This window comes from Narcine bancroftii, chromosome 5 (assembly GCF_036971445.1).
Source record: "Narcine bancroftii isolate sNarBan1 chromosome 5, sNarBan1.hap1, whole genome shotgun sequence".
Taxonomy (NCBI): domain Eukaryota; kingdom Metazoa; phylum Chordata; class Chondrichthyes; order Torpediniformes; family Narcinidae; genus Narcine; species Narcine bancroftii.
The window spans coordinates 192740632-192763820 of record NC_091473.1 but is presented as its reverse complement, the minus strand read 5'-3'; the positions used below and the strand labels follow the sequence as shown (position 1 = coordinate 192763820).

General features: G+C 45.5%; 1 protein-coding gene across 5 annotated transcripts in view; it reads right to left on the bottom strand.

Annotated features, from left to right (window-relative positions):
- Positions 1-23189, bottom strand: part of LOC138764484 (uncharacterized) — an 89780-nt gene that overhangs the window by 65170 nt on the left and 1421 nt on the right. For 4 of the 5 annotated variants that reach the window (XM_069940469.1, XM_069940466.1, XM_069940470.1 and 1 more), the window contains exon 2: positions 10661-10812. In XM_069940469.1, coding sequence (XP_069796570.1) covers positions 10661-10812 — 152 coding nt within the window. Of the gene's footprint in view, positions 1-6691; positions 9836-10660; positions 10813-23189 lie in introns of those variants that run through there. The other variant, XM_069940467.1, reaches the window with a different exon arrangement.

The window sequence follows — 23189 nt, the reverse complement described above, 5'->3', positions numbered from 1 at the left end:
TTTCCCTTTTTAAACTCAATGTATGACATTTAAAACATAAAATACTCCAACTACTCCCACATCCAATATTACCTTAACCCCAATATCACCCCCTCTCTGAGTTGCCCCTTATCTCTTGCCGGGCAACCACAACTCCCCTTTCCATTTGGATTGTGATCCTGCTTGCAAACGTCAACTAATTTCACAGTGATGGTTATTCTCTCCCCCCCAACCCCCCCAGAAAACACTTTTTTTTAAACATATAACAAAGTTCTCCCTTTTTTCCCCCTTATTTCTTTCCTTCCCTTCTCTTTCCCCTCTTTAGTTCTTTACATATACATTGTTTTTACATCTTTATATATATTTTATCGGTGTTCTTCATTCTTGTTACATCTCTTCATCTCTCCTTCTGTCCTGCAAGTTTTCTGCAAATTCTTGTGCTTCCTCTGGATCCGAGAACAGTCTGTTTTGCTTCCCGTGGATAAATATTTTAAGCACAGCTGAATGTCTTAATATGAATTTATAACCTTTTTTCCATAGGATCAATTTTGCTGTATTAAACTCCTTCCTCTTCTTTAAGAGTTCAAAACTTATGTCTGGGTAAAAAAATATTTTTGACCTTTGTATTCTAATGGTTTATTGTCTTCTCTAATTTTATTCCTTGCCCGCTCCAGTATATTTTCTCTTGTCGTATATCTCAAAATTGTTACTAAGATGGATCTTGGTTTTTGATGTGTCTGTGGTTTCGGAGCTAGTGATCCGTGAGCCCTTTCTATTTCCATTCCTTCCTGCATTTCTGTCGTTCCCAGGTCCTTCGGGATCCATCCTTTTATAAATTCCTTCACGTCTGGGCCTTCTTCACCCTCCTTCAGACCCACTATTTTTAAGTTGTTTCGCCAACTATAATTTTCCAACATATCAATTTTCTGAGATAACAACTCTTGTGTCTCTTTAATTTTTTTTATCACTTTCTTCCAATTTTCCTCTTGTCATTTACTTCCATTTCTACAGCCGTTTCCTGCTCTTCCACATTCTCTACTCTTTTCCCTATTTCTGTCATGACCAGTTCTAACCTTTGCATTTTATCTTCTGTTCTTTTCATTTTTCTTTTAATTGCATTAAATTCTAATGACAACCATTCTTTTAATGCTCTCATTTGTTCTTCATAAAAAGCTTTATCTATATTCTGTCCATCTGTTTTACCTTCTATCTCTCTGTGAAGATCTTGGTCTTCTTCTTCCTCTTCTTCTGTGTCTGTATCTGTGTTTGTGTCTTCTTCTTCTCTTCTTTGTATCTGTGTCTCTTCTGATTTTTCTGATGGGTTGCTTGTCTCACTTTGTTGGGCCTCTTCTTGCTTGGCCTGTTGCTGTTGGTCGTCTCCTTCTGAGCTGCTCATCTGTTGAGCCTCCTGCTGCTGCTGCTCTTGCCTTCCACCCCGTCGACTTTCTTTCTCGCCTGGTACTTCACTCCTTCTCCTTCCGCTTTCCTCATCTTCCAGATGAGAGCCCTGGTGTCGGGCGTCCCTCAGCTGGTCGCGCTGTGGTTGCCTGCTCCTCGGCTGAGCCCCCCCTCCCGTCGATATTTTCCTTTACCTTAGTTGCGTATTTTTGTAGACCACCGGTCGGGTGGTCACGACTCCGCAGGGCTGACACCAACCTCGGAGATCGGGCGCTCTTCACCACAATGGCTCCCTGTTCCTTCATGCAGGTAAGGCCTTCTTTTTTTCCCCATTGTTTTTACTTTTTCCTTCTTGGGTGCCATCTTCTTTCTCTTCTCTGCAACTTTATCTTTTATTTCTTATATTTTATATTTATTGAACTTTGTCTTTTCTTGACTTTTTTTCTTCTTTTCTGGAGAGGGCTGGTTTTACCCAACCACTACTCCATCACATGACTCCCCATCGGTAAACTTTCAGGTTGAGGTGGAGGTGAAGATGGCAAATGCAAGGCCGGCGTTCACTTCAAGAGGAATAGAGGACAAGAGCAGGGATGTGATGTTGAGGCTTTATAAGGCATTGGTGAGATGTCACTTGGAGTATTGTGGGTAGTTTTGGGCTCCTCGTTGAAGAAAGGATGTGCTGATGTTGTTGTAAGGGTTCGTGTGATTCCCACTGGTTAATTACCAGACTAAAGTTGAGGTACAAAGCACCCAATTATTTTGGGGATGTAAAAGGGTGTGCTAGTATGGGATCCTATCACTTCTGTATATATTTGCATATAGTGCTAATGATTGGCTGAGAGCCATAGCCACACCTACTGGCCAGGTCATAAGGTGCTGCATCTAACCAGATCCAGGTCAGTCTGAACTGGTCAACCTCGATGTACTATGCTCCAGTCTTTCGGTAATAAAAGCCTTGGTTTGAGTCTACAAGTCTTTTGAGTCATTCGACGCTCTACAATTTTATTACCAAAAAAACTTCAACAGATGGAGCAAATGCTGCGACCAGAATGCCTCAGCATCGAGCCACAGTCAACTACTGCTCAGAGTTATTTCAGGCACTGGGTGAGGTGTTTTGAGGCATATCTACAGCGCTCAGACCCCGTCGTGGAGGAAGACACTGATAAACTGTTGGTTCTGATGCCGATGGTGTCTACAAGGATCTATGAAAACATCCAGGACACGACCTCCTATACAGCAGCCATGAATGTGCTAAAAGGACTCTATGAACGACCTGTGAATGAGGTATCTGCCAGACACATGCCGGCAACTAGGAGACAGCAGCAGGGTGAGTCCTACAGAGCCGACCTACAGGCACTATGGTTATTGGGCAGAGCATGTGCATGCACCGATAAAACTGCGGCCGGAATCACTGATGACCTCATATGGGATGCTAACGTGGCTGAGATTTGGTCTAATGAAGTGAGGCAATGACTGTTGGGGCACGGGGGAGACAGCTTCATGGAGACTGTACAGATTGCAGAAACAATGGAGGCTGCAGCCCTAAGCATGGATGCCTACACACAGGGCTGGGCCCACCATTACGATGTGAGTAGAATGCCTGCTTTTTATTGGGCTCCCCATGCCCCATCAAAGGCCTCACCACCGCCACACTACCCAACACAGCCCCGAAGTGTTACTTCTGTGGAATGGAGAAACACAGTAGATCCCTGTGCCCTGCAAGGAAAGCCCAGTGTCAGAAGTGCAAAAAGAACGGCCATTTAGCAAAAGTCTGCCGGTCCAAAATGGTCGCTGCCAAGCACAGTGCCTCGTGCGAGGCTCAATTGCCTTCCCCAGATCCAAACTGCTTGACCTCGGAAGTACCGTCCAATGAGAGTGAGGAACCGGTCTCACGGCAACGCTTGACGTCACGATGCAAGCACCGCTCAGCACTCCGCCCTCCCGCCATGATGCTGCACCCCAACGGATTGCCCACTCCACGCACGCCGCCACCACCTGCTTCTATGCTGGCTATCCCCAATGCGACCTCTGCGCCGGCAGGCCCTGATGGACTGCCTGCACCATGCGTTCTGCCGTTACCGCCGCTCACTGCTGACTTACCAGCACCACGGCTCTCCACTTCGGCCCCCTCGCTTGCCGCTGACTTACTGGCACCACAGGTCTCCACTTCGGCCCCCTCCAACCAGGTCTCTGCGTCGGCAGACCTCGATGGACCGCCCACTCTGATGACATCACCGCGCAAGTGAAACGCATAACAGGCCGAGGCACCATGACGCTCCGCCCCTGCTCCAGCGGTGCGAGGCTCCAACAGACGCCCCTCCCAGCAATGTGTTACACCAACACAGGCAGCTCTGCTCCCTGCATCATTTGCTGCATCTGTGACATTGAATCAAAGCCATCCCTTAGCTAGGGCCATGGAAACCATTTAGTGAACAACCAATATGTTGTCATTAAAAGCAAGGTGCACAGACTACTGGACGAAGGCATCATTGAACCCAGTGCAAGTCCCTGGAGGTTTTTTCTTATTATGCCCAATGGGTCCCACAGTGCGCTGACAAGGCACGGCCACTCATTAAGTCCACCTCCTTCCCCTTGTCAGTAAAAGCCAGAGCGGCCTTCGACCGCATCAAGTCAGACATCGCCACAGCCACCCTGCATGTCGTAGTTGATTCGATACCTTTCCAGGTAGAGAGCAATGCTTCTGACTTTGCACTGGCAGACACTTTAAACCTGGCCGGCAGGCCTGTCGCCTTTTTTTCCAGGACCCCCCAGGGCCCAGAAAGCCAACACTCCTGTCGAGAAGGAGGCCCAGGCCATTGTGGAAGCTGTACATTGTTGGAGACACTACCTCACTGGCAGACGCTTTACACTGCTGATCGACCAATGCGCAGTGTCATTCATGTTTAGCAACAACCAGCGGGGTAAGATCAAAAACTACAAAATTGCCAGGTGGAGAATTGAGCTCTCTACCTTTATGACATTCTGTACCGGCCTAGCAAACTCAACGACCCACCCAACGCCCTTTCCTGTGAGACATGAGCCAGGGTACAACTGGACAGGCTGCAGAGACCCCATGAAGAGCTCTGTCATCCGGGGTTCACTAGGCCCGCAACCTGCCCTAGACGGTTGAGGAGATCTGCTCCATGACCCGAGCCTGCCTAGTATGCACTGAGTACAAGCCCAACTTCTTCTGGCCTGAGAAGACCCATGTCATAAAAGCCACCCGGTCCTTCCAAAGTCTCAGTGTGGACTTCAAGGGGCTCCTACCTTCAACAAACCATAACACCTATATTCTCACAGTGGTCGATGAGTACTCCCGCTTCCCGTTTGCTATTCCGTGCCCGGACATAACTGCCTCCACAGTCATAAACACACTGCACAGCATCTTCACCATTTTCGGGTACCCCAGTTATATCCACAGTGACAGGTGCAAAACATGCAGACACACAGCCGGACATAACACACACACAGACAAACAATACACAAGCAGGACAAGTATTCATAGGTACAAATAAATAAATAAATGTTGTTTCGCGGATATGAGAGTCTCGGATGGTGAGTGCGAGCAGTTCCTTTGGTCGTTCAGCATTCTCATTGCCCGTGGGAAGAAACTGTTCCCCAGCCTGGTGGTGCTGGCTCTGATCCTCTTGGATCTCTTCCCCCGACGGGAGCAGCTGGAAGATGCTGTCCACGGGGTGGAAGGGGTCCTCAGTGATTTTGCGCACCCTCTTCAGACAATGATCCCGGTAGATCACGTCAATGGGGGTGGGGGGGGAGGACAGACCCAAGTGATCCTCTCTGCCATTCTTATGATCCTGTGCATTGACCTCTGATCCATTTCTCTGCAGCCACCGTACCCACACTACAATGCAGCCGGCCAGGACGCTCTGGATAGAGCTCCTGCTGAAGGTTGACATGATGGTGGCCGATAGACTTGCCCATTTCAGTCTTCTCAGGACGTGCAGTCGCTGTTGGGCCTTCGCGACAAGTGAGTTTCCATGATAGGTCACTAGTTAAGCGAACTCCAAGGAACTTGGTGCTCTCCACTACAGAGTTGTTGATGTGTAGTGGAGGGTGGTCACTCCTGGTCCTCCTGAAGTCCATGATCATCTCCTTTGTCTTCTCCATGTTGAGATTCAGATTCTTGCTCATGCACCTTACCGTGAAATTTGTAAAGTTCAGGATTCTGGCATCTCCAGTCTTCGGTGAGCACCCCCCACTTTGTCCGGTGTGACAGCAAGGGTTTCCTAGTGTCTCCCAGTGTCAATTCTCACCTCTTATCATATCTAATTAACAGGGCAGCATGGTTGGTGTAGCAATCAGCACAACGCCTTTATGCCATCAGCGATCAGGACCAGGGTTTGAATCCCAGTAAGGAGTTTGTACATTCTCCTCATGTTTGTGTGGGTTTTCCCCAGAGGCTCCCACCATTCAAAACGTACTGGGGGTTGTAGGTTAATTGGGTGTAAATGGGTGTCGCGGACTCGTGGGCCGAAATGGCCTGTTATGGGCTTAATTTTTTTTAATTTTAAAAACACCTTTTGTTGGTCTGGACTCCTCCCCCAGCCAGCACTGTGTCTAGCCCCGTACACATTTGCATCCCACTAAATTGGCCGTTCGGTGTCCCGGGATAGGAATGGGGGTTGGACTTTTCATGCTTGACCACTCCTAACTGGGACACTTGCAAGGAGCCATCCCCGGGGTTAGGACTGTTCTACCTTCTACTGGTGACCATGACGCATTGAGTGATGGTGGACCTGCCCTAAATCCTAATTAATGTATTATGATCATATATATGAACAAAATTAATCATGACTAATTAAACAAAATCAAGCTTTATGTTCAACACAGTAAGAGCCCTTCAGCCCCATTATGTCAACCTTCTACAGGAGCTCTATCCAGACTGTCCTGGCCGGCTGCATCCCGGTGTGGGTACGATTGCTGCAGAGAAATGGATCGGAGGTCAATCCACAGGACCATAAGAACAGCAAAGAGAATCATTGAAGTTTCCCTCCCCTCCTTTGATGTGATCTACTGAGACCATTGTCTGAAGAGGGCGTGCAAAATCATCGAGGACCCCCTTCCACCCTGCACACAGCATCTTCCAGCTGCCCCCATTGGGGAAGAGATGCAGGGGTATCAGAGCCAGCACCACCAGGCTGAGGAACAGCTTCTTCCCACAGGCAGTGAGAACAAAGGAACTGCTCGCACTAACTGTCCGAGACTCTCATAATCATGAACTTGTGGAGGTGTGAGCAGTGGGAGAAACACAGCCACCACGTTGAGGGTCGTTAACGACTGTTTTTAATCCAAATTCAACACGCTCCTATAAGGGCAGCAGGAGCTCAGTCACCTGGTACATTGTGATGTCATAATCGCTGCCCCGCCACGTGGCGATACAAGCAGGGCCGGTTCGCCATGAGGATGTGCGCCGCCACACAACCACCCCCACCCCCCAGAACTGGCTACGCGTCCTGTCGCTTTGGCAGCTGGCCCCGGCGCTTGGGCGCAGCCGCCTGCACCAGCTGTAATAAGTCCACCATAAAAAGTTCCTCTCTCCCCCCAACATCCAGGGTGAAGGTTCCACCAGACTAGTGCAAGACTTTGTATGGCCCCTTGTATGGTCACTGTAACGATGCAGCTTGTGGTCCCCTCCACATGAAAATGAACTGGGCCGAGTTGAGCTCTTTGGGGAGCTGAAATGGCTGGGTGCCGTGGCATGCAGTTGGTGGGGGAGCTAGGGAGGCCAGTCGCCTGCCTAGGTCCGCCAGCAGGTTTTTGTCAGTGGCCGTGATGTCAGGGTCTGGGCCGAAAAACTCACCCGACAGGGAAAGTGGTGTGCCATAGACTATCTCCACTGCTGAAGCCTGCAGGTCCTCCTTGGGTGCTGTCCTAATCCCGAGGAGGACCCAGGGTAGAACCTGGTCATGTGATGCCTTTAGGTAGTTGTGGAACCTCTCCACCAACCCGTTGGACTGTGGGTGGTATGCTGTGGTGTGGTGGAGTTTGTCCACCAGTCGGGCAAAGAATGTGCGGAGGTGGGCTTCGTGTTCGTCGCATTTGCGACTGGCAATGAGAATATCGTCCAGGTAAATGAACACAAAGTCCAGATATTTTACAACCGCGTCCATGAGACACTGGAACGTTTGGGCCGCATTCTTTAGACCGAAGGGCATACGCAGGAATTCGAAGAGACCGAATGGGGTGATAATGGCCATCTTACCCATGTCCTCTGGATGCACTGGAATCTGATGGTATTCCTGCACGAGGGGTCCACTTTAGAGAAGACTCCCATGCACCGTGGAGGTTGGTGGAGAAGTCCTGTATGTGGGGCACCGGGTACCAGTCAAGGGTGGTTGCGTCGTTCAACTGATGGTAGTCCCTTCACACGGTCTCCAGCCCCCAGACGGTTTCGGGACCATATGAAGCAGCGATGCCCAAGCGCTGTCGAGCGCTGGACAATTCCTAGTTCCTGGAGCCTGGTGAACTCTTCCTTTGCCTGTTGGAGCTTCTCGGGCGGCAGCCATCTGGGTTTAGCATGCATCGGGGGTCCTTGTGTGGCAATGTGGTGGAAAACCTCATGCTGGGGCAGGGCAGCGTTGAACTGTGGTTCTAAGGTGGCGGGGAATTCGTGGAGGATCTCATTGAACTCATCCCTGGTGGCAGCTATAGTGGCAATTTCAGGCCTGCAGGCTTCTGCTTTGTCCAGACGGGTGGAGTGGAACGTTCAGGTGTTGACCAGCCTTTTGCCATTCATGTCAACCAGTAGACCGTGAGCTCTGAAGAAGTCGGCCCCTAACAGTGCAGTGCCCACGGAGGGTACGATGAACCTCCAGTGGAACCTCTCCTTCCAGATCTGGATCTGTGCCCTGCGAGTGCCGTAGGTCCTAATGGTGGAGCTGTTGGTCACCCGCAGGGTTGGACCTCGAGATCGAGTACGAGTCTCTAATGCTGTGGGGGGAAGGATGCTGAGCTCAGCCCGTGTCCACCAGGAATCGGTGGCCAGTGAACCTGTCAGTCACATGAAGGAGGCTGTTTGTGTGGCCAGCCGTCGCAGCCATCAACGGCAGCTAGCCTGGTCGTTTTCCTGAAACCTGCAGGGCTGGCGGCACTTACGGACTTGCGTTCCCCAGTGCTGGTGGTAGAAACACCAGGTCGACTCGCCCTCCTCTGGCTTGGTCTTGGGAGTGGCTTGCGGTCGGCTGGATCCTGGCCATGCCACCTGGTTGAGGGCTGCCTCGTTCTCACTCTTCGCGCGCCAGAGGGCATCTGCACAGGCTGCTGCTCTCCTCGGGTTTGAGAAGTCTTCATCTGTGAGGAGCAGCTGGATATCCTCCAGCACCTGTTCCAGGAATATCTGGCGGAAAAGAAAACAAGGCTTGTGGTCTTACACCAGGCCCAGCATTTCATCCATCAGCACCGACGGACTACAATCCCCAAACCCATCTAGGTGAAGGGGCTTGGAAGCCCGTTGCTGGGAAGTTAGCCTGAAAGTTCCAAGCAGCAGGTCTTTGAGGGTGGTCTACTTGCCCGTAGCCAAGGGGTGGTGGATGATGTTGTCCACCCTCACTGCCGTATCTTGGTCCAGAGCGCTCACGACATGATAGAACATCGGGAGATCTGAGGAGATGTTGCGGAGTTGAAATTGGGCTTCCGCCTGCCCGAACCATGTTCTCGGTCAGTGGGTCCAAAAGGAAGGGAGCTTGATGGAGACAGCGTTAACCTCTGCTGAATCCATGGTGTTTTGAGTCCAGAAAAACGTCTGGGCTCGTCGGGGTCACCACTATGACGGTGTGAGCAGTGGAAGAAACACAGTCACCATGTTGAGGGTCATTAACAACTGTTTTTATTCATATTCAGCGCGACCCTATAAGGGCAGCAGGAGCTTAGTCACCTGGTACATTGTGACGTCATAATCGCTGCCCAGGGCGAGCGCTGGAAGGGAGGCTGGAGTCAGAGAGAAACCTCTGACTACGCCATTTCCCCATGGCTGCCCCGCCACATGGCGATACAAGCGGGGCCGGTTCGCTGTGTGGATGTGCACCCAACAAAACAATATTTATTTTTACACATGAATACTTGTCTTGCATGTGTATGGCTTGTCTGTTTGTTTGTGTTATGTCTGGTTGTGTGTCTGTGTGTTTTGCACCGAGGACCAATGAACGCTGTTTCGTCAGGTTGTACTTTGACAGGTTATAGATATGTTTTGGGGATATAAATTGGGCAGGTTTTTAGTGTAAATCACATACAAACACTTTAAAACAGATTGTATTTAAAATACTGGAACTCTACCCATGCTAGACATGTCGAGGCTGACAGCCTTTGTAAGAGCTTTGGAGATTGCCCAAGAGACTTCACTAATGGATTGTTGTTTACAAAAAGGCAACAGATGAAAGAACTCGTTGAAGCCGCAGGCTGTCTGGAGTGGAACTTGCTGTTCTAGGAGGGTCATGTGGTTCTGCAAGCAGAGAGAGAAAAACAGACTGAAAGGGATCAGTTCTGCACTGCTACAGTCAGCAGCAGCAGCAGCTGGGACTGGAACAGGACAAGCTGGCAAGCTTGTGGAAAACCCTATTTGCAAGACAGGTTGTGAGTGCTTAGTTCAGTCTAGTCAAAGCCCTTGTGGTTCATGCAAGAAGAGAGGGCTGGCTGCCTAATGTTTCACTTGAAATAACAGAAACAACAAGGAACTCTGTGGTGACCAGAAAGAAAGAGGTTATCATCTGGAGAACCCTGATGGGGCAAGTTTCTTCTGCAAGACACTGAGGTGGCTGGTTATAAGGAATCAGTTGTGGGTGTCCAGCGAACAACAAATCTCTCTCTGAAAACTGACAAGAACCTTCCTGAGCGGTAACCATTTATCTTTCAAGCACAAAGCCTGGTGAACTTTATAAATGCTAAATTCTGTGCACAGTATAAGAATTGCCTGCAACCAGTAAACTTGGAGGAATGAGGTGAGATTGGACTGTGAATCAAAGAAATTTCTAAACTCACACATTTAGAATGAGAAGGGGGTTGTTAGGTTAGTTAAGTTAATAGTGATAAGTTAAAGTTTGATCCTGTTTTCATGTTTAAAGATCATTGAAAGCAACTTTTGTGGAAGGAATCATTTGTCGTGGTGAATATCTGTGCTGCTGAGTTTTGGGGTCCTCTGGGCTCATAACAGTACTTGTGCAATCAGATGACAATAAACGTCTTGCATGAGGAGGAGTGGGAGTGAACAGTCACTCACCTCATCTGTTCCTACAGGGCACAAGGTTAGGAGGGGTTGTCTCAAACCTACCTGGTCCCATTTCCATGGTGACGTATCACCCCTGCGAGGTACCAATATTCTGGGACCTCCCAGCTGAAGTATTCGTGGAAGCGATTGATGTACTGGATCCAGGCACAGTGATGGAACCACACACGACGGACTTCACAGGAGTGGAACTTCCACTTGGAAACAAGACAGGAAAACCGGAATCACAGAACGTCACAACCCAAGAGTGGGGCACAGACCCACGGGAGGGAGACAGGCCCATGGGGCACGGCATCTGTACAGGGAGATGGTGAGACCGCACTTGCAGTTCTGCTCACCTGACTACAGGAAAGACACTTTGGAAGAACACTTTCCCACTCTTTGTTTCCTGTCACCCACCCCCCCCACCCCCCCAGGCTCCTCTGCTCCAGGGAATAAAGACCCAGCCTCTCTATCCTATCCCACTAACTGAACCCCTCCGGGTTCCCTCTGTTCTTCCACACTAATATCTAAGAACATAGATGACTACAGCACAGTACAGGCTATTCGGCCCTCAAAGTTGTGCCAACATATATATTCCAACAACAAAAAAAAACCCTTCCTACCTCGTAACCCTCTATTTTTCTTCCATCCATGTGCCTGTCTGAGAGTTTCTTAAATGTCCCTAATGTTTCAGCATCCACCACCACCCCTGGCAATGCATTCCAGGCACCCACAACACTCTGTGTAAAAATAACCTTACCCCTGACATCTCCCCTAAACTTTCCTCCCTTCATTTTGTATGGACACCCTCTGCTGCTTCCTATTCCCGCCCTGGTAAAAAGGCGCTGACTCTCCACCTTACCTATGCCTCTCAGAATCTTGTAAACCTCTATTAAGTCTCATCCTTCTATTATCCAAAGGGAAAAGTCCCAGCTCTGCTAACCTTGCCTCATATTTTCCAATCCAGGGCAACACCCTGGTAAATCTGCTGTGCACCCTCTCCATGTCCTTCCTGTAATGAGGTTACCAGGAATGAACACAATATTCTCAGTGTGGTCTCACCAGAGATTTAAACAGCTGCAACACCTTGTCATCACTCGTGAAGTCAATCCCCCATTAATGAAGTAAAGAACACAATGCTGGAGAAACTCAGCTGCTCAGTTATTCTTCTTTGGCTTGGCTTCGCGGACGAAGATTTATGGAGGGGGTAAAAAAGTCCACGTCAGCTGCAGGCTCGTTTGTGGCTGACCAGTCCGATGCGGGACAGGCAGACACGATTGCAGCGGTTGCAAGGGAAAATTGGTTGGTTGGGGTTGGGTGTTGGGTTTTTCCTCCTTTGCCTTTTGTCAGTGAGGTGGGCTCTGCGGTCTTCTTCAAAGGAGGCTGCTGCCCGCCAAACTGTGAGGCGCCAAGATGCACGGTTTGAGGCGTTATCAGCCCACTGGCGGTGGTCAATGTGGCAGGCACCAAGAGATTTCTTTAGGCAGTCCTTGTACCTTTTCTTTGGTGCACCTCTGTCACGGTGGCCAGTGGAGAGCTCGCCATATAATACGATCTTGGGAAGGCGATGGTCCTCCATTCTGGAGACGTGACCCATCCAGCGCAGCTGGATCTTCAGCAGCGTGGACTCGATGCTGTCGACCTCTGCCATCTCGAGTACCTCGACGTTAGGGGTGTGAGCGCTCCAATGGATGTTGAGGATGGAGCGGAGACAACGCTGGTGGAAGCGTTCTAGGAGCCGTAGGTGGTGCCGGTAGAGGACCCATGATTCGGAGCCGAACAGGAGTGTGGGTATGACAACGGCTCTGTATACGCTTATCTTTGTGAGGTTTTTCAGTTGGTTGTTTTTCCAGACTCTTTTGTGTAGTCTTCCAAAGGCGCTATTTGCCTTGGCGAGTCTGTTGTCTATCTCATTGTCGATCCTTGCATCTGATGAAATGGTGCAGCCGAGATAGGTAAACTGGTTGACCGTTTTGAGTTTTGTGTGCCCGATGGAGATGTGGGGGGGCTGGTAGTCATGGTGGGGAGCTGGCTGATGGAGGACCTCCGTTTTCTTCAGGCTGACTTCCAGGCCAAACATTTTGGCAGTTTCCGCAAAGCAGGACGTCAAGCGCTGAAGAGCTGGCTCTGAATGGGCAACTAAAGCGGCATCATCTGCAAAGAGTAGTTCACGGACAAGTTTCTCTTGTGTCTTGGTGTGAGCTTGCAGGCGCCTCAGATTGAAGAGACTGCCATCCGTGCGGTACCGGATGTAAACAGCGTCTTCATTGTTGGGGTCTTTCATGGCTTGGTTCAGCATCATGCTGAAGAAGATTGAAAAGAGGGTTGGTGCGAGAACACAGCCTTGCTTCACGCCATTGTTAATGGAGAAGGGTTCAGAGAGCTCATTGCTGTATCTGACCCGACCTTGTTGGTTTTCGTGCAGTTGGATAATCATGTTGAGGAACTTTGGGGGACATCCGATGCGCTCTAGTATTTGCCAAAGCCCTTTCCTGCTCACGGTGTCGAAGGCTTTGGTGAGGTCAACAAAGGTGATGTAGAGTCCTTTGTTTTGTTCTCTGCACTTTTCTTGGAGCTGTCTGAGGGCAAAGACCACGTCAGTGGTTCCTCTGTTTGCGCGAAAGCCGCACTGTGATTCTGGGAGAATATTCTCAGCGACACTAGGTATTATTCTATTTAGTAGAATCCTAGCGAAGATTTTGCCTGCAATGGAGAGCAACGTGATTCCCCTGTAGTTTGAGCAGTCTGATTTCTCGCCTTTGTTTTTGTACAGGGTGATGATGGTGGCATCACGAAGATCCTGAGGCAGTTTACCTTGGTCCCAACAAAGCTTGAAAAACTCATGCAGTTTGGCATGCAGAGTTTTGCCGCCAGCCTTCCAGACTTCTGGGGGGATTCCATCCATACCTGCTGCTTTGCCACTTTTCAGTTGTTCGATTGCCTTATATGTCTCATCCAGGGTGGGAACCTCATCCAGCTCTAGCCTTAGGGGCTGTTGAGGGAGCTGGAGCAGGGCGGAATCTTGGACTGAGCGGTTGGTACTGAAAAGAGATTGGAAGTGTTCTGACCATCGGTTGAGGATGGAGATCTTGTCGCTGAGGAGGACTTTGCCGTCTGAGCTGCGCAGCGGGCTTTGGACTTGGGGTGAGGGGCCGTACACAGCCTTTAGAGCCTCGTAGAAACCCCTGAAGTCGCCAATGTCCGCGCTGAGCTGTGTTCGTTTGGCGAGGCTAGTCCACCACTCATTTTGGATCTCCCGGAGTTTGCGCTGAAGATGGCTGCATGCGCGACGGAAGGCTTGTTTCTTCTCTGGACAGGACGGCTTTGTAAGGTGAGCCTGGTGGGCAGCTCGCTTCTTTGCCAGCAGCTCCTGGATTTCCTGGCTGTTTTCGTCAAACCAGTCCTTGTTTTTCCTGGAGGTAAAAAACACAATGCTGGAGAAACTCAGCTTCTCAGTTATATAGCAAAGGTAAACATACAGAACAATATACTTTGCTACATAAAGGTCACTGTTTGAACAGCTATGTTTCTCCAGCATTTTGTGTTTTTACTTCAACCATTGTGTCCACAGATTTTTTTTTTATTTTTTTTTTTTAATTTTTTATTTTTCACACCATAAATCACAATAGCCATGATATACACTTTTTCTTTTCCACACATTTACAGTGACTTTTTCTCCCTCCCCCCTCCCTCCTCCCAAGCCACCCCCCCATCCCCCCCCCCTCTCATCCATTTTAGTTATACAATCTAGGTTGCATTAATTCAGTTAGACAATGTTGTCATTCAACAAAAATACACCAGAAATTCTACTGAGTCCATTCTTTTCTTTTCTTCTCCTTCCATCAACTTAGGTAATGTTTGTTCCCGGTAGGTTTTCGCTATTGTATTTAATGTAAGGCTCCCATACTTGTTCGAATATTTCAATATTATTTCTTAAACTATATGTTATTTTTTCTAATGGAATACATTTATTCATTTCTATATACCATTGTTGTATTTTTAAATTATCTTCCAATTTCCAGGTTGACATAATACATTTTTTTGCTACAGCTAGGGCTATCTTAACAAATCTTTTTTGTGCATCCTCCAAGTCAATTCCAAATTCTTTATTTTTTATGTTACTTAGGAGAAAGATCTCTGGATTCTTTGGTATATTGTTTTCTGTTATTTTATTTAATATCTGATTGAGATCATCCCAAAATTTTTCTACTCTCTCACATGTCCAGATTGCATGAATTGTTGTTCCCCTTTCTTTTTTACATCGAAAACATCTATCAGATACTGTTGGGTCCCATTTATTTAACTTTTGCGGTGTAATGTATAGTCTGTGTAACCAATTATATTGTATCATACGCAGCCTCGTATTTATTGTATTTCTCATCGTTCCAGAGCATAACTTCTCCCATGTTTCCTTTTTTATCTTTATATTTAAATCTTGTTCCCATTTTTGTTTAGTTTTACCATTTGTTTCCTCATTTTCCTTTTCTTGCAGTTTAATATACATATTTTTTATAAATCTTTTGATTAACATTGTATCTGTAATCACATATTCAAGGTTACTTCCCTCTGGTAAACTCAAGTTGCTTCCTAATTTATCTTTCAAGTAGGATCTCAGTTGGTAATATGCCAGCGCTGTATCTCCCGTTATATTGTACTTATCTCTCATTTGTTCAAAGGATAAGAATCTACTTCCTGAAAAACAATTTTCTATTCTTTTAATCCCTTTTTTTTCCCATTTTCTAAAGGCAAGGTTGTCTATTGTAAAAGGGAGTAGCTTATTTTGCGTCAATATTAGTTTTGGTATTTGGTAATTTATTTTATTTCTTTCTACATGAATCTTCTTCCATATATTGAGGAGATGGTGTAATACTGGAGAAGTTCTATGTTGTACCAATTTTTCGTCCCATTTATATAATATGTGTTCAGGTATCTTTTCCCCTATTTTATCTAATTCTAGTCTCGTCCAGTCTGGTTTTTCCCTTGTTTGATAAAAATCTGATAGGTACCTTAATTGTGCGGCTCTATAATAATTTTTGAAGTTTGGCAATTGTAAGCCTCCTTGTTTATACCATTCTGTTAATTTGTCTAGTGCTATCCTCGGTTTCCCCCCTCTCCATAAAAATCTCCTTATTATTTTCTTTAACTCTTTGAAGAATTTTTCTGTCAGTTGTATTGGCAATGCCTGAAATAAGTATAGTATCCTTGGAAAAATGTTCATTTTAATACAGTTTATCCTTCCTATCAGTGTTAGTGGTAGCTCTTTCCAATGCTCTAAATCGTCCTGTAATTTTTTCATTAGTGGATTGTAATTGAGTTTATATAATTGGCCTAGATTTTTGTTTATTTGCACACCTAGGTATCTTATTGCCTGCGTTTGCCATCTGAATGGGGATTCCTCCTTAAATTTTGAGAAATCCGCGTTATTCATAGGCATTGCTTCACTTTTATTTACGTTTATCTTGTATCCCGACACTTCTCCATATTCCTTCAATTTCTTATATAGTTCTTTTATTGATAGTTCTGGTTCTGTTAAGTACACTATCACATCATCCGCAAACAGACTGATTTTATATTCCCTGTCTTTTATTTTTATTCCTTTTATATTATTATCTCTTCTTATCGATTCTGCTAGTGGTTCTATAGCTAGCGCAAACAATAATGGTGATAGTGGGCATCCCTGCCGCGTTGACCTGCTTAAGTTAAATTGCTTTGATACATGTCCATTTACTGTCACTTTCGCTAACGGTCCCTTATATAATGCTTTAATCCAATTAATATACTTCTCCGGTAAACTGAATTTTTGCAATACTTTGAACAAGTAATTCCATTCTACTCTGTCGAAGGCCTTCTCTGCGTCTAAAGCAACTGCTACTGCCGGTGCTTTATTTCCTTCTACTGCATGAATTAAGTTAATAAATTTACAAATATTGTCTGTTGTGCGTCTTTTTTTGATAAATCCAGTTTGGTCTAAATTTACCATTTTCGGTACCTGTTCTGCTAATCTGTTCGCTAATAGTTTAGCTATTATCTTATAATCTGTGTTTAGCAGAGATATTGGTCTATATGACGCTGGTGAGAGTGGATCTTTCCCTTGTTTTAGTATCACTGTAATTATTGCTGTTTTACATGAATCTGGTAAGTTTTGTGTCTCATCAATCTGGTTGATTACATCCAGGAGGGGCGGTATTATTAGGTCTTTAAATGTTTTGTAGAATTCTATTGGGAGTCCATCCTCTCCTGGTGTCTTATTATTTGGTAAATTTTTTATTATCTCTTGTATTTCTACTGTTCCAAATGGTTCTGTTAATTTATTTTGTTCCTCTATTTGTAGTTTTGGTAGTTCAATTTTAGTCAAAAATTCATCTATTTTCCCTTCTTTCCCTTCGTTTTCGGTTCGGTATAATTGTTCATAGAATTCTCTGAAGTTTTCCTTAATTTCTTTTGGATTATATGTAATTTGTTTGTCTTTTTTCCTTGTTGCCAATACCATTTTCTTAGTTTGCTCTGTCTTAAGCTGCCATGCTAGGATTTTGTGTGTTTTTTCCCCTAGTTCATAATATTTCTGTTTTGTCTTCATTACATTCTTCTCCACCTTATATGTTTGTAATGTTTCATATTTTATTTTTTTATCCGCCAATTCTCTTCTTTTGGTTGTATCTTCCTTTATTGCTAATTTTTTTTCTATGTTTATTATTTCCCTTTCCAACTGCTCTGTTTCCTGATTATAGTCCTTCTTCATCTTGGTTGCATAACTTATTATTTGCCCTCTAATGAATGCTTTCATTGCGTCCCATAGTATAAACTTATCTTCCACTGATTCCGTATTTACTTCAAAGTACATTTTTAATTGTTTTTCAATAAATTCTCTAAAATCCTGTCTTTTAAGTAGCATGGGGTTTAATCTCCATCTATACATTCTTGGAGGGATGTCTTCTAGCTCTATTGCCAATAACAGGGGTGAGTGGTCCGATAATAGTCTAGCTTTATATTCCGTTTTCCTAACTCTCCCTTGTATGTGGGCTGATAACAGGAATAGGTCTATCCTTGAGTATGTTTTATGTCTAGTCGAGTAGTATGAGTATTCCTTTTCTTTTGGGTTTTGTTTCCTCCATATGTCCACAAGTTTCATTTCTTGCATTGATTTAATTATAAATTTGGTTACTTTGTTCTTCCTGTTAATTTTTTTCCCCATTTTATCCATATTTGGATCCAAATTCAGATTGAAATCCCCTCCTATTAGTATGTTCCCTTGCGTATTAGCTACCTTCAAAAAGATATCTTGCATAAACTTTTGATCTTCTTCGTTAGGTGAATATATATTAAGTAGATTCCAAAGCTCTGAATATATCTGACATTTTATCATAACATATCTCCTTGCTGGATCTATTATTTCCTCTTCTATTTTAAATGGCACATTTTTGCTAATTAATATAGCCACTCCTCTTGCTTTTGAATTATACGATGCTGCTGTTACATGTCCTACCCAATCTCTCTTTAATTTCTTGTGCTCCAATTCAGTTAAATGTGTTTCTTGGACAAATGCTATATCTATTTTTTCCTTTTTCAGTAAATTTAGTAGTTTCTTCCTTTTAATTTGGTTATGTATTCCATTAATATTTAGAGTCATATAGTTCAGCGTAGCCATTTTATATTTTGTTTATCTTCTCTTTCCGTTTTTCCATCATTACCTTTCCTCCTTTTCCATTTCTGTTTTCTTATTTTCAACTCTTTACCAGACAACATTCCTACAACATCCAACATTTTCCTTATTCTCCTATTTCTATCTTCTTTATTCCCAATCTCCCCTTCCCCTCCTGAGTTGCCCTTTATCCCTTGTCGGACAACCACATCTCCCCTCTCCATTTGGATTTGCGAATCCACTCGCAAGCGTCAACTGATTTTGCAGTGACCGCTCTTTTCCCCCCACCCAGCCCCCCCCAGAAAAGATTTCGTTTTTTATATGTCACAAAGGTCACTCTTTTAGTTCCCTCCTTATTCTCTCTATTCCATTACCTTCCCTTATTAATTCTTGTCTATACTCTCTATGTTTTCCTCTAATTACAGATACTTTCACATATGCCCATTGTCTCTATTCACTCTTATACCTCTTTACCCGCATACATATCAATCGTGGTCATTTTTACCCTCCTTACCCGTCTTCATCCCTCAGTCTATTTTTGTCTTTACCCACATACATATCAATCGTGATAATTTTTGCTCTCATTACCCGTCTTCATCCCTCAGTCTATTTTTGTAATTGTTCTGCAAATTTTCGTGCTTCTTCTGGATCCGAGAATAGTCTGTTTTGTTGTCCTGGAATAAATATTTTCAATACCGCAGGATGCTTCAGTGTAAATTTATATCCTTTCTTCCATAAAATCGCTTTTGCTGCATTGAACTCTTTTCTCTTCTTTAGGAGTTCAAAGCTTATATCTGGATAAATGAAGATTTTTTGCCCTTTATACTCCAGTGGTTTGTTGCCCTCTCTTACTTTTTCCATTGTCTTCTCCAGTACCTTTTCTCTTGTAGTATATCTTAGGAATTTTACTACAATAGATCTTGGTTTTTGTTGTGGTTGTGGTTTAGGGGCCAATGCTCTATGTGCCCTTTCTATTTCCATTTCTTGCTGTAGTTCTGGACATCCTAGGGCCTTAGGGATCCATTCTTTTATAAACTCCCTCATATTCTTGCCTTCTACATCTTCCTTAAGGCCCACTATCTTTATGTTATTTCTTCTGTTATAATTTTCCATTATATCTATTTTTTGGGCTAGTAATTCTTGTGTCTCTTTAGTTTTTTTATTAGATTCCTCCAATTTCTTTTTTAAGTCTTCTACTTCCATTTCTGCCGCTATTGCCCGTTCTTCCATCTTGTCCATTTTTTTCCCCATTTCTGTTAAGGTCATATCCATTTTATTTATTTTCTTTTCTGTGTTGTTTATTCTTCTTCTTAAATCATTGAATTCCTGTGTTTGCCATTCTTTAAATGACTCCATGTATCCTCTAACAAGAGCAAGTACCTCCTTTACCTTGCCTTTCTTTTCTTCTTCTATTTCCCTGTACTCTTCCTCTTCCTCTTCTTCTTCCTCTAGGTTGACCATCTGTTGTTTCTTTGCTGCCCTTTCCTCCTCTTCTTTCTTGTTTCCATTGTCTTCTGTGGTCTCTTCTTGCTGCAGGTGTTCTGCAGCTGTCGCCGCCGGCTGTGGAGATCGACCCCCCAGCTGGTCCCCCCTCCCGTCGGCGCGTTTTTTTTCATGCGCATCGCGCACGCGCGAGGAGTCGCGCATGCGCGGTTGCGCACTTTTACCCGGCTCTGTGAGCCATTGTTGTAGTTCTCTTTCTACCGACCTGAGGTAGTGGGGTCTTCTCTCCACAGCGGGCCTCTTCGGACAGGTAAGGCCTTCACCTTTTTCCTCCGTTGTCTTCTCTTCCTCTCTTCTTTCCGTTGATTTTGATTTTTCTCCTTTTGTCTCCATCTTCTTTCCACCTTTATATTCACTTTTCTTTAACTTGTATTTCTGTGCCTTTGTATTTTCTCTTGTTTTTCCCGACTTTTCTGGAGAGGGCTGGAGTTCACCGTCCGGCCACTACTCCATCACGTGACTCCTCCCTTGTGTCCACAGATTTTCATGATTTACTCCTATTAACAAAGCCCAGCATTCCTTTAGCTTTCTTAAATGTCCTATCAACCTGTAGGGCAACCTTGAGAGATGTAGAGATTTGGACCCCCAAGATCCCTCTGTTCTTCCACACTACGATCTATGGATTTGGACCCCAAGATCCCTCTGTTCTTTCACACTACGATCTATGGATTTGGACCCCAAGATCCCTCTGTTCTTCCACACTACGATCTATGGATTTGGACCCCAAGATCCCTCTGTTCTTCCACACTAATATCAATGGATATGGAGCCCAAGATCCTTCTGTTCTTCTACACTATCTATGATTTGGAGCCCAAGATCCCTCTGCTCTTCCACACTGGAAAAAAGGAGGTATATAGGGGCTGAAGGAGAAAACAGAGAGAAATGAGATGGGACCGGATGGGAAAGCTCTGACACCTGGGGTGAATAGCCTTGTGTGATGTTTAACTGGGAGACTGAGACAGTCATTGGTTGACAGGAAGCTTTATCTAATGGCCAAAGCATGTACTGCAAGTGTGTCCATCAGATCCTGGTATGCTCTGTCACGAGGGGAGCGTGGACCACACTGGGTGGCACGATCAGAGGGGGTGACACCAAAATGACTGTCTATAGCCATTTCCCCATGGCTGCCCTGCCACATGGCGATACAAGCGGGGCCGGTTCGCTGTGTGGATGTGCACCCAACAAAACAATATTTATTTTTACACATGAATACTTGTCTTGCATGTGTATGGCTTGTCTGTTTGTTTGTGTTATGTCTGGTTGTGTGTCTGTGTGTTTTGCACCGAGGACCAATGAACGCTGTTTCGTCAGATTGTACTTTGACAGGTTATACCCCCTCCATAAATCTTCGTACGCGAAGCCAAGCCAAAGACCTACAAGACTAAAACTTTTTGATCCTTCCAATGGGCTCCGGTCAGAGCCATCATTATTACCCAATGATAGCAATGCTTTGAATCCCGGGCTTTCGTCTGCACCGGAAAGCGCTGTTGTTTTTGTTGCTGCTTTTGTCAAAGTTTTTGGTGTTTTTGCTACAGTATCATGGAGATTAGTATTTGTGAACCAAGATCAATAACTTTTTAAAGAATGAAGTTGAATGATATTGTAATTTAAAGGCGCAATTTTAATTTTGCCCGATGTTTATCTCGCTACTATCGCTGTTACATTAGGTGACCTATGGGAATTACAATTTACGGGTAACATTAGTACAAAAGAAACTTTATTAAGGATTCTGTCTGGTCTGGTATGGGAGGAGGTCCATGGGAGGGGGAGGGGTGACACCATGCATTATCACACTGGGTGACACCAACCCTAGTGATACCACTGTGTATCTCATTTATCCTCAGTGGAAAAAGTCTTCTTGCATTTACCCTATCCATACCCCATTATAATTTTGTAGTTCTCCATCAAGTCTCCGCTCATTCCTCTACACTCCAAGGAATAAAGTCTTAACCTCAAATTCAAATGTTTACATTTAAAATTTTAATTCAGGCGTAGAGCACGATGACAGGCCTTTCCGGCCACAAGCCCATGCCACCCAAATACACCCAATTGACTTGCCACCCTCGCACGTCAATAGTGGTGGGAGAAAACCAGAGCACCCAGAGGAAACCCACGCGGACACGGAGCCGAGCGCACAAGCTCCTCAGAGATAGCACGGGATTCGAACCCCAGTCTCTGGCATAGTAATAGCATTGAGCTAACCACTACACTAATTATGCCACCCAACCTTTAATCTTTCCCTTCTGTTCCTCAAGCCTTAACAACACCCCTAGTACCGTGGATATTCAAGTATAATGTGAAAAAAAATTCCCCCCTTTTTCCCCTCAAAAATAGGGGGGGGGGGGGTCGCATTATACACGAGAGTAAAATTTTTTTTTTAAATTTCTGTAGGCGAGCAGTAGTCGGCAGCGTGACTCAGGCTGCAGGCAGGGCGGGTGAGCAGAGATACACGAGCATGACTCAGGAGGCCGGGTGGGCAGGCAAGCGGGCGAGCGGAGAAATGCAATCGCGACTCAGGAGGCCGGGCGGGCAGGCGAGCGGAGAGGCGCGAGTCTAACTCAGGCAGTGAGGGAAGGGGGGCGGTCCTTATTATACACAGGGGTAAAATTTTTCCCCCTTTTTCCCCTCAAAAATGGGGGGGGTGTCGCATTATACACGAATATTTATGGTAAATCTTCAGTAAACTCTTTCATGATTTCATTAACAATCTGGAAGAGTTGTGTATCTAAGTTTGCAGAAGGCACTAAACTGAGTGGAAAAGCAAACTGTGCAGAGAATATGGAGAGTCTGCAGAGGGATATCAATAGGTTAAGTGAGAGGGCAAGGGTCTGGCAGATGGAGGACAATGTTGGCAAATGTGAGGTCATCCATTTTGGAAGGAAGAATGGAAGATCAGATTATTAGTTAAATGGCAAGTGATTGCAGCGGGCTGCCATGCTGAATGTGAGAGAGCTTGTGCATGAATCACAAAAGGTTGGTTTGTAGGTGCAGCAGGTTACCAAGAAGGCAAATGGAATGTTGACCTTCAGTGCTGGAGGGATTGAATTTAGGATCAGGGAGGTTACGCTGCAAATGTACAAGGTCCTGGTGAGGCCGCATCTGGAGAACTGGGTGCAATTCTGGCCTCCATACTCGAAGAAGGATGGACTGGCTTTGGAGGCGGTGCAGAGGGGGGTCACCACGTGGGTTCCAGGAATAAGAAGTTGGCCTGTGAGGAGTGATTGAGTCGTCTGGGACTGCACTCGCTGGAATTTAGAAGAATGGGATGGGATCTTATAGAAATGTAAAAAAATTATGAAAGGCATAGATAAGATAGAGGAAGGTAAGTTGTTCCATTGGTGGGGGAGACTAGAACTATGGGACATAGCCTCAAGATTCATGGGAATCTTAGGATGGAGATGAGAAGGAACTGCTTTTCCTAGAGTGTGGAATTCGCTGCCCATTAAAGCA